The 14,430-nt window shown below is 37.2% G+C and overlaps 1 protein-coding gene across 2 annotated transcripts in view; it reads right to left on the minus strand.

Annotated features, from left to right (window-relative positions):
- Positions 1-14,430, minus strand: part of DHX29 (DExH-box helicase 29) — a 52,659-nt gene that overhangs the window by 37,065 nt on the left and 1,164 nt on the right. Inside the window, exons 2-6 of one of the 2 annotated variants that reach the window (XM_054487951.2) lie at positions 6,534-6,607; positions 5,228-5,341; positions 4,170-4,299; positions 3,328-3,473; positions 1,966-2,094 (exon numbers count right to left, since the gene is read on the minus strand). In XM_054487951.2, the coding sequence (XP_054343926.1) occupies positions 1,966-2,094; positions 3,328-3,473; positions 4,170-4,299; positions 5,228-5,341; positions 6,534-6,607 (593 nt within the window). The remainder of the gene's footprint in view (positions 1-1,965; positions 2,095-3,327; positions 3,474-4,169; positions 4,300-5,227; positions 5,342-6,533; positions 6,608-14,430) is intronic. The other variant, XM_054487952.2, reaches the window with a different exon arrangement.

Below are 14,430 nucleotides of genomic sequence, written 5' to 3' on the forward strand. Positions count from 1 at the left end.
GGAATTACTGGATCATATGGTAATTCAATTTTTAATTTTTTGAGGAACTACCAAACTGTTTTCCACAATGGCTACACCATTTTACATTCCCACCAACAGTACACAGGGTTCCGATTTCTCTACATCCCTGTCAACATTTATTATTTCCAGTTTTTTGATAGCTGACATCCTAACGGGTGTGAAATGGTATGCTATTGTGGTTTTGATTTGCATTTCCCTAATGATTAGTAATGTTGAGCATTTCTTCATACACTTACTGGTGATCTGTATATCTTCTCTGAAGAAATCTTCCTTAGCCTTTATATTCCGTAAATCACCAATTTCTATTGATTCTTGCTTTACAAATGTCTCCCTTCCTTTCCAATTACCGATTTGAACCTTTATTATCTCACACCTGAGCAAGTGCAATAGCTACCATAATGGCCTCCCTACCCTTTCCAAATTGCTCTAAACATCACTTAATATTCCAAACCACCTCGAATGCTACTAAGCTTGACCTAAAAATTCTTGTGAGTCACCTGCCCCTAAATCTGTAGTGGCTCTTTACTGTCAAAGGAAAAGTGTCAAAATCACCTTCTGGATATCAAAATCTTCCAGTCTCAGGTGAACTCACCTGTTTACTCCTATCTACCAGTACTCATCTATACATCTTATCTCTATATATGCTCATCCATTTTTTACTACTGAAAGACTCCTTGTACAATTCCACAGCTGTACCCTTGTTCACACTATTTCACACATGTGGACCATCTTCCCATCTTTCTTTGCCTGTCTGAACTCTGTGCATCCTTTAGGTCCCATCTCTTTGAAGTCTTGACTTAATGCTCCAATCAGAAGAGACCTCTTCTTTCTCCAAATCTCAAAGTAGACTTACACTGCCCTAAATATTTTACTTATATTAGTTTAATACAGGAACATGGTTTAAAAAAACTTAGATATACAGAAGAATATAAAAAAGAATTCTCCATCCCACCCTACCACCCTGGTCCTAATCACCAGTAACAGCTTCTTGTGTCTCTTTCCAGATGTTTTCTTTGCTTATGTAAAAAAGCAAATATGTAGCTATATATATTCTTTCATACAAATGAATTCATCAGATTACACATGCTGTTCTACAACTTCTACCATTTGCTTGTTGACAGACATACGGGCTGTTTGCAGTGTTTGCCTAATATAAATAAAGCTGCTATGAACATTTGCGTACAAGTCTTTGTGAACAAATGTTTTAATTTTTCTTAATACCTAGAAATAAAATTGTTGGGTCACATGATAAGTATTTGTTTAACTTTATGAGAAAGGAACAGTTTTCCTAAGTGGCTGTACCATTTTACATTTCCATTAGCTTTACATTCCCATTAGCAATATGAGTATTCCAGTTGTTCCACATTCCTCCCAACATTTAGTATTACTGATCTTTTTAGTTTTAGTCATTCTGATGGATATATAGTGTATCTCATTTAAGTTTTCATTTTCATTTCTCTAATCTACTTTTGTGAGGTGTCTATTTTTAAAGGTTCTTTATATAATTATGTATAGAAGTCCTTTGTCAGATACATGTATTGCAGTATTTCCCATACCTTGCTTTTTTTGACTTAGTATATTTTCTACCTTATATTTCTATCTTACCATATGATGTCTATGTTTTTCTCTCTAGACCGTGAACTTCTGTAAAGGAATGTGCCTTATCTTTTTTTATTACCTAAAGAATTTAGCATACTCCTTACTCATAAAAATCATTTTAAAATATTTGATGATTATCTCTTTAAACATGAGAAATGTAATTAACATCTTTTGAGCAGTTAACTTTCTGCTAAGTTTTTGCCTAAGTGTTATTTTATTTAATCTTCACATCAACCCCTTGGAGGTACACTTCCAATTTACAAATGAGCAAACTAAGGCTCAGAAAAGTAAATATATCTTGCTTAGGAGCATCCAGTTAGAAGCCTAATACAAATTTCTACTCACAGGGTCAAATTTTTCCTCCTCTTCTAAACTTTTAGAATTCTCATTCTTTTCTTCTTCATTTTGTTGTTCAGCATATTGTAAAATCCACTCTTTCATATTTACTTCCATATTTTTTTCTTCCTTTTTTGGCTAGAAAGAGAAAACAAATATCTGAAAAACCAAAGTTAGAAAAAGGTGTCAAAACTATCTTGTCACTGCTTTTACAATTTCTTCACACTCAAAAGCAGCAGACATATAAGCTGTTATTCTTTATTGCTCAGTGAAGGACAAATAAATTGACCTCAACATTAAGAAATTTACAATTGCAAAATCCAAAGAATATGTTTACATAAAGCGGTAAAAAAGAATGAAAGAACTGTTAAAAACTAGCGTTGGCTAGGCACGGTGGCTCATGCTTGTAATCCCAGCACTTTGGGAGGCCGAAGCGGGCAGATCACAAGGTCAGGAGATAGAGACCATCCTGGCTAACACGGTGAAACCCCGTCTCTACTAACAATACAAAAAAATTAGCCATGCGTGGTGGCGGGTGCCTGTAGTCCCAGCTACTCGGGAGGCTGAGGCAGGAGAATGGCGTGAAGCCAGGAGGCGGAGCTTGCAGTGAGCCGAGATCGTGCCACTGCACTCCAGCCTGGGCGACAGAGCAAGACTCTGTCTCAAAAAAACAACAACAAAAAAACTAGTGTTATTCCTTAAAAACAGTGGTTTTATGAGGATTATTTTTTCCATAGACATTTTACAATATGCAGAGTATTTAAGTGTAACGCCCTAATGAATTACAGTCCCATTATTCACACTCATCTGTAATTTTCTTCCACAGACTCTGGACTTGGTCATGTGACTTACTTCAGTCAATGGGACATTAGCAAGAATGATAAAGCAGGAGTATGATAAGAATTTGTACATTTTGGCTTATCATCTTAAAATATTCTTGGAAGCCAGATGCAATAAGAAGCCCAGCCACCCTAAGACCACTATATGTGAGGAAACCCAAGCTAGTCATGTGGAAAAAACATGTAGACAGAGGGATGCCTGGCTAGTCTCCAGCTTAGTCATGGGAGTGAAGAAGCCACTTTGGATGTTCCAGCCCTGGAAGATACTTCCTGGAACAGAAGAAACACCTTGCTGAGCCCAGCACACACTGCAGAATCATGAGAAATAATAGTTGGTTTAAGCCACTACATTTTGGGGTGGTTTGTTATATAATAATAACTAAAACAAACAGTGATAGAAAAGTCTGGCAAACCAATTAGTTATTTGTAAGAAGTAAAAATGTTATAGAAACCTAATATTTATACTCTTTAAACCGTTACATGTGCTCCATTCTGATTTTATACAACTTTAAATGCTTAATTCTCAAATTACCTTACTCTTAGGGTCTTCTTCATATGTTTTTGTTTTAGTTTGCAATGGAGGTGAAATAGTGGCTTGTGTTTGAGGAGACTGAAATTTAGGCCTACTTTTAGGTTGTTGCTCTTCAAATTCCTGACTGAATCCTTCAGGAAGTGCATCTTAAAATAAAAGAAACTATGTTGAAAATAAACAGGCATATGATACATAAAACACACAAATATTTGTTAAGCATTTGCAAACCTTGCCTAGACTTAGAGCACCTAATTTTCTTCTATTCCCTCATCTCCTAAGAATAGAAATCTTAAGATGAACCTGGTTTTATTTGTCAAACTAGAAGTGAACATACTCATCAGATGATAGCTAGCCCTCTTGTATTTGGCCATTATTTCACCCTCAATGTTAGGCTCCTAAATTGTCGTAAGATCTTAATCCTTCCCACTCTTTGGCTTTCTGTCATAGCATGTGGTAGTATCCTTAGTCACCACAAGCCATTTGCAGTCCAGATTCTTGCCAAAGATTACAATCATGATCTTCTGCTTAATAAAATGCTATATATTCAAGGACAGTCCTAATTTATAAACAGAAAACCAGGAGACATAGCTTACTGACAGGCAAACCTTGTATTAAGGACATAGCAAAATAACAATCAACAACTGAACACAAAACATAATATTTTCTTGCATAGGCCACAATCTCTAAGGAAAATATCCTGAAAAGAACAGGAGGTAAGAACACTTTAAAAGTAAATAATTATGACAGTGAAAAAATATGAGTATGAGCCAAAAAGTTGATACAAATACCAAAACTACTTCAAAAGGTTTTAGAAACTGAAAGAATTTAATGATATTGTTTACCATCTGAAAGGTTTAAACAGAGCCAATCCAAGGCAGAATGAAGGTCACCTCCATATAAGAGTGTATTGGTCATGGCATCTTCAATGTCCTTTGTCTTAAATGAAAATGCTTGTAAAGCCATGTATAAATCCTATGACAAGCAAATATAAAAAAAGTCACATTTGTCAAAGTTCCCTTCCTGTGTTACTAATTATCCCATTCATTTTAAACCAGAAACTTTGACACAAATTATAATTTCAAAACAATCTTTTTTTTTTCCAGTTAAAAATGAAATGTGTTTACTGAATTAAGAATTTGGAAACCAGAGATCTTTAAAAAAGAGAATCAGGAGAAATTATCCATATTCTCACTATCCAAAGATACTAAATGTAGTACATTTCTTTCAGTCATTTTTCCATAATTTTGTAAAAAGAGATTTCACTTAACATTATAACATAAGCACCTTCCCAAGTTCGTGTAAACTCTGCATCATCACTTTGAATAGTTACATAATATTCCACTGGGTGGACATATCCTAATTTAATTTTATATTTTTCTATGGCTGAACACTTAGGATATTTTTTTTTTATTACAAGCTGTGCTTCAGTGAACATCTTTATACATAAAGATAAGGCATTTTAACATACTTTCTAAAGCATAATCATTATGGTTAGGCAGAGCTGGGTTCAAATCCAGACCCTGTTTACTAGTAACCTTAGGGTATAATTTATGGCATCTTTGCAAGCCTCAATTCTTTCACTTGAAAAAATGGGGCCAAATACATTTACTTCATAGGACTGTGTGTCAGAGAAAATGTAAACAAAGTGCCCAGCACAGAATCTAACATAGTAGGTGCTCAATAATATAATTCTGGGGATATACCTTAATTTTCATATCACCATTTTAATGTGTGCACTTGTACCTTCTTAAGGTGTGCACAATTCTTTCTCTATTCTTAGAGATGGAAATGATCTACATAAAATCTCAATGAAAGTTGTAAAGCCATTTTTATCTCACATGAGGAGCTGTCTAAAAATGCTTCGCTAAAACTAAGGAACTTAAAAAAGTTTGCAAAATACCTGCAATTTTTTGGCAGTAAGTCTTCCAGAAATCATTCCTTTGTCATTATTTTGCTTTTTATGCTCATTGATCACTCCAATAATTCTCTGCTCTAGTTTGTTATTAATTACCACCTGTTGAGGCCAAACAGGTCATATCATTTAGAAGCTAAATTATTAAAAAATTAAAAGCCAATCATACAGTTTTCTATATTTCTGCCAACCAAGCCCAAAATTTCAGCTAAAATCAGATACAGTAATTATCATTTTTTGGACTACCACCCATTTGACCACATTCCTATCATTTCTTTAAGAAAAAATGTGGTATGAAAAAAGCAACAAGATAACACACGGCAAGAAAAAGCCTCTCGAGGGCAATGTCACGAGACATTGTCCTTGGACCACCCTCGGGTTGCTGTCACAAAGATTCCTAAGTTCTATCCCAAACATACTGAATCAGAATTCTTGGAGGGGTTTAATGTAAACCAGTGCAAGCACACAATCTAAAAGAATGAACGCTGCACTAAAAAGGGGTATAACAAGTAAAACTGAAAACTAAATATGTAGTAATAAGCTACACAAATTCTTTTGGCTTCTAGACTTTGATTCCTACTTTTTCCTACTAGCCATTTTATTTTCTGTTCTTTCGTTATTTTTGACCTAAGAGTACACAAGCATCTACTTACAAAAATATCTTCCCTTTATTACTTTTTAACTACATGCCTACTATAAACTAAGCCCAAAAATATAATTCAGAAATTCGCAGTCTAGCCTAGAAAATATATATAAAGAGATAAATTATAACCCAGCATGGCAATTCTCAAAAAAGATATATCAAGTAATAGCAGAACCACCAAGAAAATCAACTTGGCGGTTGATAAACGACTTCATAGAGGTCACAGAGGTGACAAATAAAAAGGGGAAATAAGGGCACTCTAGGCAGAGAGTACATGGATAAAAGATAGAAGTTGTAAAATCACGGATTTAGAAGAACAAATGAGATATTCATGAGATGTCCCATGAACTAAAATATTAAGTAGAGATCAAAGTAGTAGAGAGGAGGGTGAAAAGGTATTCTAAGACAGACCTGAAAAAATGTATATGCCATGCTTAAGAAGTTTAGATCTTAACCAGACCTTCCTTCATTTCTTACTGTCTCTCAACATATGTATATGATCTACTTCTTTTTAGTAGAGATTAGCTCTTAGAGTATTATTTACAAAAATTTAAAACACCCCATCATTTTCTTACATTTAAGGATACATCTTTTTTTGGGGAAAAAAGGGGGAAACATTTCTTGAAATGACTCAAAACCTTGGTTACTTACTTTCAAAATAGATTTATCCAGATTTGCAGGACCACTAGAATCATTTGTAGAATTAAAACTATAAATTTTTGGACCTGTAAATAATACAAATAGACAAGGCAATTTAATGATCAATATCTATTACATTATTTTAATTTTCCTCTAAAGAATGCTAAATATTAAATATTTGATTTCAGCTTTTTTCCCCCAATACTTCACCAAATAACTCAATCTAGTAGCTAGCAATATCCTCTCTAAATGTTCAACATTTTACCAATTAGCATTCCTCCATGTTAACCAGTTTCTCATAAAATGCAAATGCCTACATATCTTTTAGGTTAAATCTATCTTTATCCTCATATCTTTTAGTCAGATGCTTTTCTCCTGGCACTTAGCTGAGGCAAAACTTCTCAGAAGATATGACTGTTGGCAGAGTAGATGGACAATTTTAAAGAGAAAGCACTCTTTCTTGAAGGTGGTATGCTAAGTGAAAAGGGAGGTGGGAGTTCCTATCATCTTTTCTCCTTGAACTCAAGTCCAGGGTTGCTACAGTTTCCTAGGGCTGCCATAACAAATTACCACAAACTTGATGGCTGAATACAGCAGAAAGTTATTCTCTCGCAATTCTGGAAGCTAGAACTCCAAAATCATGGTGTGAGCAGGGCCATGCTCTCTCTGAAGGCTCTAGGTTAGAATCGTTCCTTCCCTCTTCCAGCTTCTGGTGGCAGCATAACACCAGTCTCTGCCTCCTCCTTCACACGGCCTTCTTCCCTGTCTCTGTGTCCAAATATCCCTCTCCTTTCTCTTGACATTCGTTATTGGATTTAGGGATCACCCTAAATCCAGTATAATTTCATCTCAAGATCCACAGATCTATAGAGCTTATTTCCAAACAAGGTCACATTCTGAGGTTCCAGGTGGACATGAATATTTGGGGGGACACTACTCACTCAACCCACTACAGTTGCCAAGTCTGTTCCAGTGAACAGAAACACTGTCTAGTCTCAGTCCTTTAACAATGAGTAACCAGGAAACAATACACATTATTTTCAAACTTTTGGTCTCATGACCCCTTACTCTCTTAAAAATTACTGAGGATCCAAATAGTTTTTGTTTATGTGGGTTATATCTATTGATACTTAGTATATTATAAATTAAAAGGGAAATTTTAAAATATTCATTCATTCACCAAAAATAATAAATCTGGCCAGGTGCAGTGGCTCATGCCTGTAATCCCAGCACTTTGGGAGGCTGAGGTAGGAGGATCTCTTGAGCCCAGGAGTTTGAGACCAGTCTGGGCAACATAGTGAGACTTTGCCTCCACAAAGATTATCCAGCTGTGGTAGCACATGTCTGAAGTCCCAGGTACTTAAGAGGCTGAGGCAGGAGAACTGCTTGAACCCAGGAGTTCAAGCCTGCAGTAGTGGCTACAGTGAGCTGTGACTGCAACACTGCACTCCAGCCTGGGCAACAGAGTGAGACCCTGTCTCTAATAATAATAATAATAGGCCAGGTGTGGTGGCTCATGCCCGTAATCCCAGCACTTGGGATGCCGAGGCAGGCAGATCACATGAGGTCAGGCGTTTGAGACCAGCCTGGCCAATATGGCAAAACCCCATCTCTACTAAAAATACAAAAATTAGCTGGGCCTGGTGATGCATGCCTGTAATCCCAGCTACTTGGGAAGCTGAGGCAGGAGAATTGCTTTAACCCAGGAGGCAGAGGTTGCAGTGAGCCGAGACTGCACCACTGCACTCCGGCCTGGGAGACAGAGCAAGACTCTGTCTCAAAAAAACAAAAGAACCTCAACAAAATAATAATATTAATAAAAATAAACCCGTTCCGTTAATATAAATGATGCTTTTGATGAAATTTGACTATATTTTTCAAGACAAAAAATAATTTCCGTTTTTGCAAATCTCTTTAATATCTGGTATCTTAGTCTGCTCAGACTGCCACAACAAAATACTACAGACTGCTGGATGGCTTCACCATCAGAAATTTATTTCTCATAGTTCTGGAGGTTGGGAAGTCCAAGATTAAGGTACCAGCAAGGTAGGTTTCATTCTGAGGCCTCTTCTCTTGGCATGTAGGTGGCCACCATCTTGCTATATGTTCACATGGCTTTTTTCTCTGTGCTTATTCAGAGAAACTGAGCTCTCTCAGGTATCTCATTTTATAAGGACACTAATCCTGTTGGATCAGGGCCCCATCCCTGTGATCTCATTTAACCTTATGTAATTCCTTAGAGCCCTTATCTCCAAATATAGCTACACAGGGGGTAAGGGTCTCAACACACTAAATTTTGGAGGACACAAACGTTCAGTTCATAACATCTAGCTTCTGCATTCAATCTGCTGTAACATTACACATCATGTAGCCAACTGAACAACCTCACTCCATAATCATGAGAAAATGAGCATGAAAAATGGCAAATAACATCTCAGAATTATTATGAAAAGTTTTCACTTCATGGAGCCCTTAGCAAACAAGTCTCAGGTTCCTTAGGACCTCCTGAGCACACTTTGAGAACCACTGCTGTATAAGAATGATCCCAGGCCAGGCGTGGTGGCTCACACCTGTAATCCCAACACTTTGGGAGGCCAAGGCAGGCGGATCACCTGAGGTCAGGAGTTCAAGACCAGCCTGACCAACATGGAGAAATCCATGTTGGCTAATACAAAATTAGCCGGGCGTGGTGGTGCATGCCTGTAATCACAGCTACTCGGGAGGCTGAGGCAGGAGAATCGCTTGAACTTAGAAGGCGGAGGTTGCGGTGAGCCGAGATTTCACCATTGTACCCCAGCCTGGGCAACAAGAGTGAAACTCCATCTCAAAAAAAAAAAAAAAAAAAAAAAAAAGAATGATTCCAGAATCATAAATCTAGTTGCATGGTTTTTATACACCTTAAAATAAGAAAAGTATTTTTTTCTACTTTGAGACATTTAAACATTAAATGTTCTTATGATTTTAAAGTCAAAGACTTTGCTCTCTGCTGGGTTACCTTAGGTTCTTCATTTTAAGATGGTAGCTAATATAATTAGACATTTTTAAAGAACAAAAGTTTTTGAGAATAACTACTTGAAATTAACCTGTACATCTGGGCAGTCTGAAAGAGAAACATTTGTGGTTCTCTGTCGATTACTGCTATGCTATAGTTATATCAGAGGTACCCAAAGCTACCTGGCGTATGTAAAAAGATAATAACAACTCTGGTATAGTATTGTTAGTTTCCTTATCTTCTAGTCTCAAACTTTACCTTAATTCTAGTAATCTCTCTTATAAATTCATGTCAATGGTCATAAAGGAGAGTACATATTTAGTAGTCTTTAACTATTTCTGGGGAGTCTTATCAATTATAGTAAGCTTGTGCACAAATTTAGCATGCAGTTTTAGACGTCCCCAAACGCATCAAGAGGCCCCAGTTATAATCCTTTTAAAAAGTTACAGATAGATGAGCAGTACATTACCAAGACTACATGGAGAAACAGTTCAAAGTTGATATGCTACTAACAAGAGTAAGACTGTAAATTCCTTTAAAAATGCCAGCCGGGGCAACATGGTGAAACCCTATCTCTACAAAAAATACAAAATATTAGCTAGGTGTGGTGGCTTGTGCCTGTAATCCCAGCTACTTGGGAGGCTGAGATGGGAGGATTGCTTGAGCATGGGAGGCAGAGGTTGTAGTGAGCCACTGAGCGACAGTGACCCTATCAAAAAAAAAAAAAAAAAAAAAAAAACTGGTTGGTTTTTAATTTACCCAGTTGACAAGATTAAAGTAAAATTCTCATTTGTCTCCTCCAAACATTTCACTTAAGAGTTTCAACTGTATCACTTCCTTGAAGTTGGCTTATACTACAAACTTCCAGAGGGTAAATAAAAGAGCTGAGTTTCTGAAAAATGATCAGAGAAATCAAGGAATCCTGCTCAACATTCACTGGGCCACATTTACTTTTGCCAAGTGAAGTGCATAAGATTTATGACAGCTACTTTCCTTATTGCCTGGAGACTTTTACAATTTTTGGTTTCGTGTTTAAGATGGTGGAAGTTACTGGAAATCTGACTGGAAGTAAGGTATGCAATATCTCCAAGGCAAAGTATTATGAATTTCAAATTTATAAATGAAAGGTCATGGAACAATGCAACATATATAGCTGGCTCTCAAAAATATTTATTACATTAAAGTTGAAGCACAGACAAACTGAGTTCCTCAAAATGACTCAGCTAATTAAAAAAAAAAAAATCAACCAGAATCAGTTTCTTATTGCCCAATAATCTTTTCTTTTGCTACATATTCTTTTTATATTTTAAAGGAAAAAACAATGCTAATGAGCCACTATGACTAAGACATTCACTTTGAGTTGTTAGCACTCTGATTCCCTTCTGATCAACAGTGTGTGTACATCTGCAGAATGGTTAATCAGGCAAGGGACCCAAACAGGAACTCTGGTGGTAAACAGACCCAATGCCTGTCCTCATGGGGCTTATATTCTGGAACAGTAATATAATTAGTAAGCAACTAATACTCAGATGAGTAATAAAGGGGAAGTGCAGAGTGCCAAGAGAATAGATGAGGGTGAATTGATGTAGTCTGAGCAATTAAGGCCCGTGAGGAAGTACACACTGCCAGGGCTGCCTGACTAATCATTTTGAAATGTAAACCAGCTAAAGTTTCTCCTCTACTTAATACCAACACGGGCCCCCACTTCCCATTGAACTTTCTCTGGCTCCTTCCCAGACTTCCAGCCACATTTTAACTTTTTCTTTCTTCACTCCAGCCACACAGCACTATCTTCTTACAACATATCAAACTTGTTTCCACCTTAGGGTTTTTAGGCTTGTTTTTCCCTCTGCCACAAATACTCTGCAGATCATCTCAGTTTAAATGTTTTCTAAGGGAAGCTATTCCTATTCCAAACCAAAACAGACCTTCCATTCTTCATTTAATGTTTACCAAGTCACTATTTTCTGTTCCTCATAGCACTTTTTCTATTTTAGTGACCCTAAAAAAAATTTATAATGGCTTTTATAAATTTATGACATCCATTCCCAATTCTTACTCCCCTCTTAAAATTTTAAGCCTCAACTAGGTTCAAGGATTTTCAGAAACACAAGCCTCTTGGTTGGAAGAGAAAACTTAAATTACTGAACCTCTTATTTTGGTCTCAGTCATAACATGATAAAGCAGCTTAATTATAATTAGGCTAAGGAAGTGGCACTTCTAAAGCACAGGAATGGAAAGAATAAAGAAGAAAGAAAAGAAAAGAAAAGAAAGGCAAAGGGAAGGACAGTAAAAGAAGGATGGGGAAAGGTCTTGCTATTCCTAGAACACTCCAGGCTTGCATCTCAAGGCCTTTCTGTTCCCTCTCCCCAAGAGACTCTTTACCCAGTCATCTGTGTAACTACTTTACCTGCCTCCTTTGCTCAAATGTCACCTTCTTTTTTTTTTGAGACGGAGTCTCGCTCTGTCGCCCAGGCTGGAGTGCAGTGGCAGGATCTCAGCTCACTGCAAGCTCCGCCTCCCAGGTTCACGCCATTCTCCTGCCTCAGCCTCTCCGAGTAGCTGGGACTGCAGGCGCTCGCCACTATGCTCAGCTAATTTTTTATATTTTTAGTAGAGATGGGGTTTCACTGTGGTCTCGATCTCCTGACCTCGTGATCCGCCCACCTCGGCCTCCCAAAGTGCTGGGATTACAAGCGTGAGCCACCGCGCCTAGCCACCTTCTTATATGATGCCTTCCTTCCCTGACCATCCTATTTAATACTGAACCTCTCCCCACCCTCCTCTCTATTCGGCCTCTTCAGAAATTCTTTCATGAACAAATGAAATGAAAAAAAGAACAAGAGTGGTAAGAATACCCCAAATTGTGCAAGCCATTCGGTGATTTTGAACCTCAACGATAGAGGACAATTTTGAGCAGCTGTGCCATGTACAATCCTTCAAATTGGAAAGATAAGGAGGGACGGAAGTAGAGTAGAACCATTACATCTACATTAGGAACTACACAGAGTTGAGCATTTTTCCACTTTTTTCTCCAAAATAGGTTTATTGTATGTTATACTATATATTAAAAGCACCCTAAAATAAACCCAAAAGTTATGTGCAAATTTAGTAGATAACTTCTGGTTTTTTTCTCTTGATTTCTTGGTCTTAATAATTCCTTTGAACTTTCCTTACCAGTTATCCAAGAAATTTTCTTCATGACAATATGCACAGCACTGGAGTAGATACTGGGGAAATGTTAACACATATCCATAAAACAGTTCCTACGTCCTGTAATTTTGTAGGATATATAAAACGTATAATTCTTTACATATCATAAGGCAAGAACTAACTATCAAAAAGAATGATTTAAACAACTATGATACATCAGTTGTGAATAGCAGGAAGAATTCAAAAGGAAGTTGTTATCTGAAATGGGTATTTTAAGGTTTTGGTAGATGATGTTAGGTACAGATTGCACTCCATGAAGAAAAACATGGCAAGAATAAACATGAGGAGGAGAAAGCTAAGAGCTCCATTTGGAGAAATGAAAACACATCAGATTTGCTATAGTTGAATAGAGGAATTATTAAAAGGCTAGAAAGAGGGTTTTAGAAGCTAGCTAAATGATTTGGATTTTATTGCAAAGTCAGTGAGGATGCCATGGAAGAAAATAGGAAGTGTTACGACCAAAGCAGCATTTCTGGAAGACCAGTCTGATGTTGATATGCAAGACCAACTGGAGGAAGCAAAATGAGCACAGCTATGGAGCCCTATTAAAAGACTTCGTTGGTACTCCAGGAATTCACAGGTACCGAGACTAGGATGTGAACTACACAAATGCAAAGTGAAATATGGAAAAACAGAAACAAGGAAGTCGAAGGAAAAGTTAGTTTGGGGAAAGAAGAGTAGTTTAGTACTAGCCCTGTTAAATTTGAGATGCTTGCAAAAAATAGGGTCAGAGGATCCAGCAAAATGTATAAATTGCCAGCTTGAGCTTGGAAGAGAGGCCATCTACAAAGGAAAAGATAGAAGTAAAGGAAATAGATGAACACTCCTAGAAGGGCTTTAGGAGCGAACTATACTGTCAAGGATTCACACCTTGAGAAAGGGTCACATTTTGGGGCTGGAGGAAAGGGAAGCCAAAGAATACAACAAATGACTATCAGTTCAAATAATTCAGAGGAATGTCAGTAAAAGACAAAGGAAAAGTGAAAAAGAGGCTGATCCACAGAATAAAACCGCCATAGTTGTCAGGGAGAAATTCTATGTATTTGTAATTACAAGTATGCTAACTCTGTAGCTAACATTACAATAAATTGCAGGGCGAAGAACTGTTTCTACCTTCTAGGTAAAGGTCTGGTACCCACCTACTTTTTCAGTCTCATCTCATTTCCTCCTTTGGCAATGCTTTATGTTCTGTGAATTCCTCAAGAGCCCCAAGCTCTTTACTGACTCAAAATTTTTACACATGATGTTCATTACGCCCGCCTGGAATACTAATTTCTGCCATGCTTCACAGAGTTAACTGCTTTTTCATCCTCCTGATCTCAGCTTAACTGTTACATTTCCAGACACCATCCATGATACCTGCTCATCCCGAGAAAAATTAGATTACCCTGTTAAACTGTCTTCCCAGGCTTTTCTTTGTGGCCGTTATCTATTATAAGGCTATAAATATGTCTGTGTGCGTTATCTATCAGTTAATACCCATCTCTGACATTAGACTGGCAAGCTCCATGAGGTGATGTCTCTGTTTGCTCATCACATTCCTCACATCTTATCAGATACATACTAAATATTTGCATATATACACATAAATGCTCAGCAAATATTTCTTGAATACTCCAGTAAGTACAAGCAAACAACCCGAGAAGAACACAACAGAATGTAATTGTTCATCTTTTGAGCTCAACCGTAATAGTGGCCTGCTCA

The sequence above is a fragment of the Pongo pygmaeus genome, chromosome 4, assembly GCF_028885625.2.
Source record: "Pongo pygmaeus isolate AG05252 chromosome 4, NHGRI_mPonPyg2-v2.0_pri, whole genome shotgun sequence".
NCBI classification, from domain to species: Eukaryota; Metazoa; Chordata; class Mammalia; order Primates; family Hominidae; genus Pongo; species Pongo pygmaeus.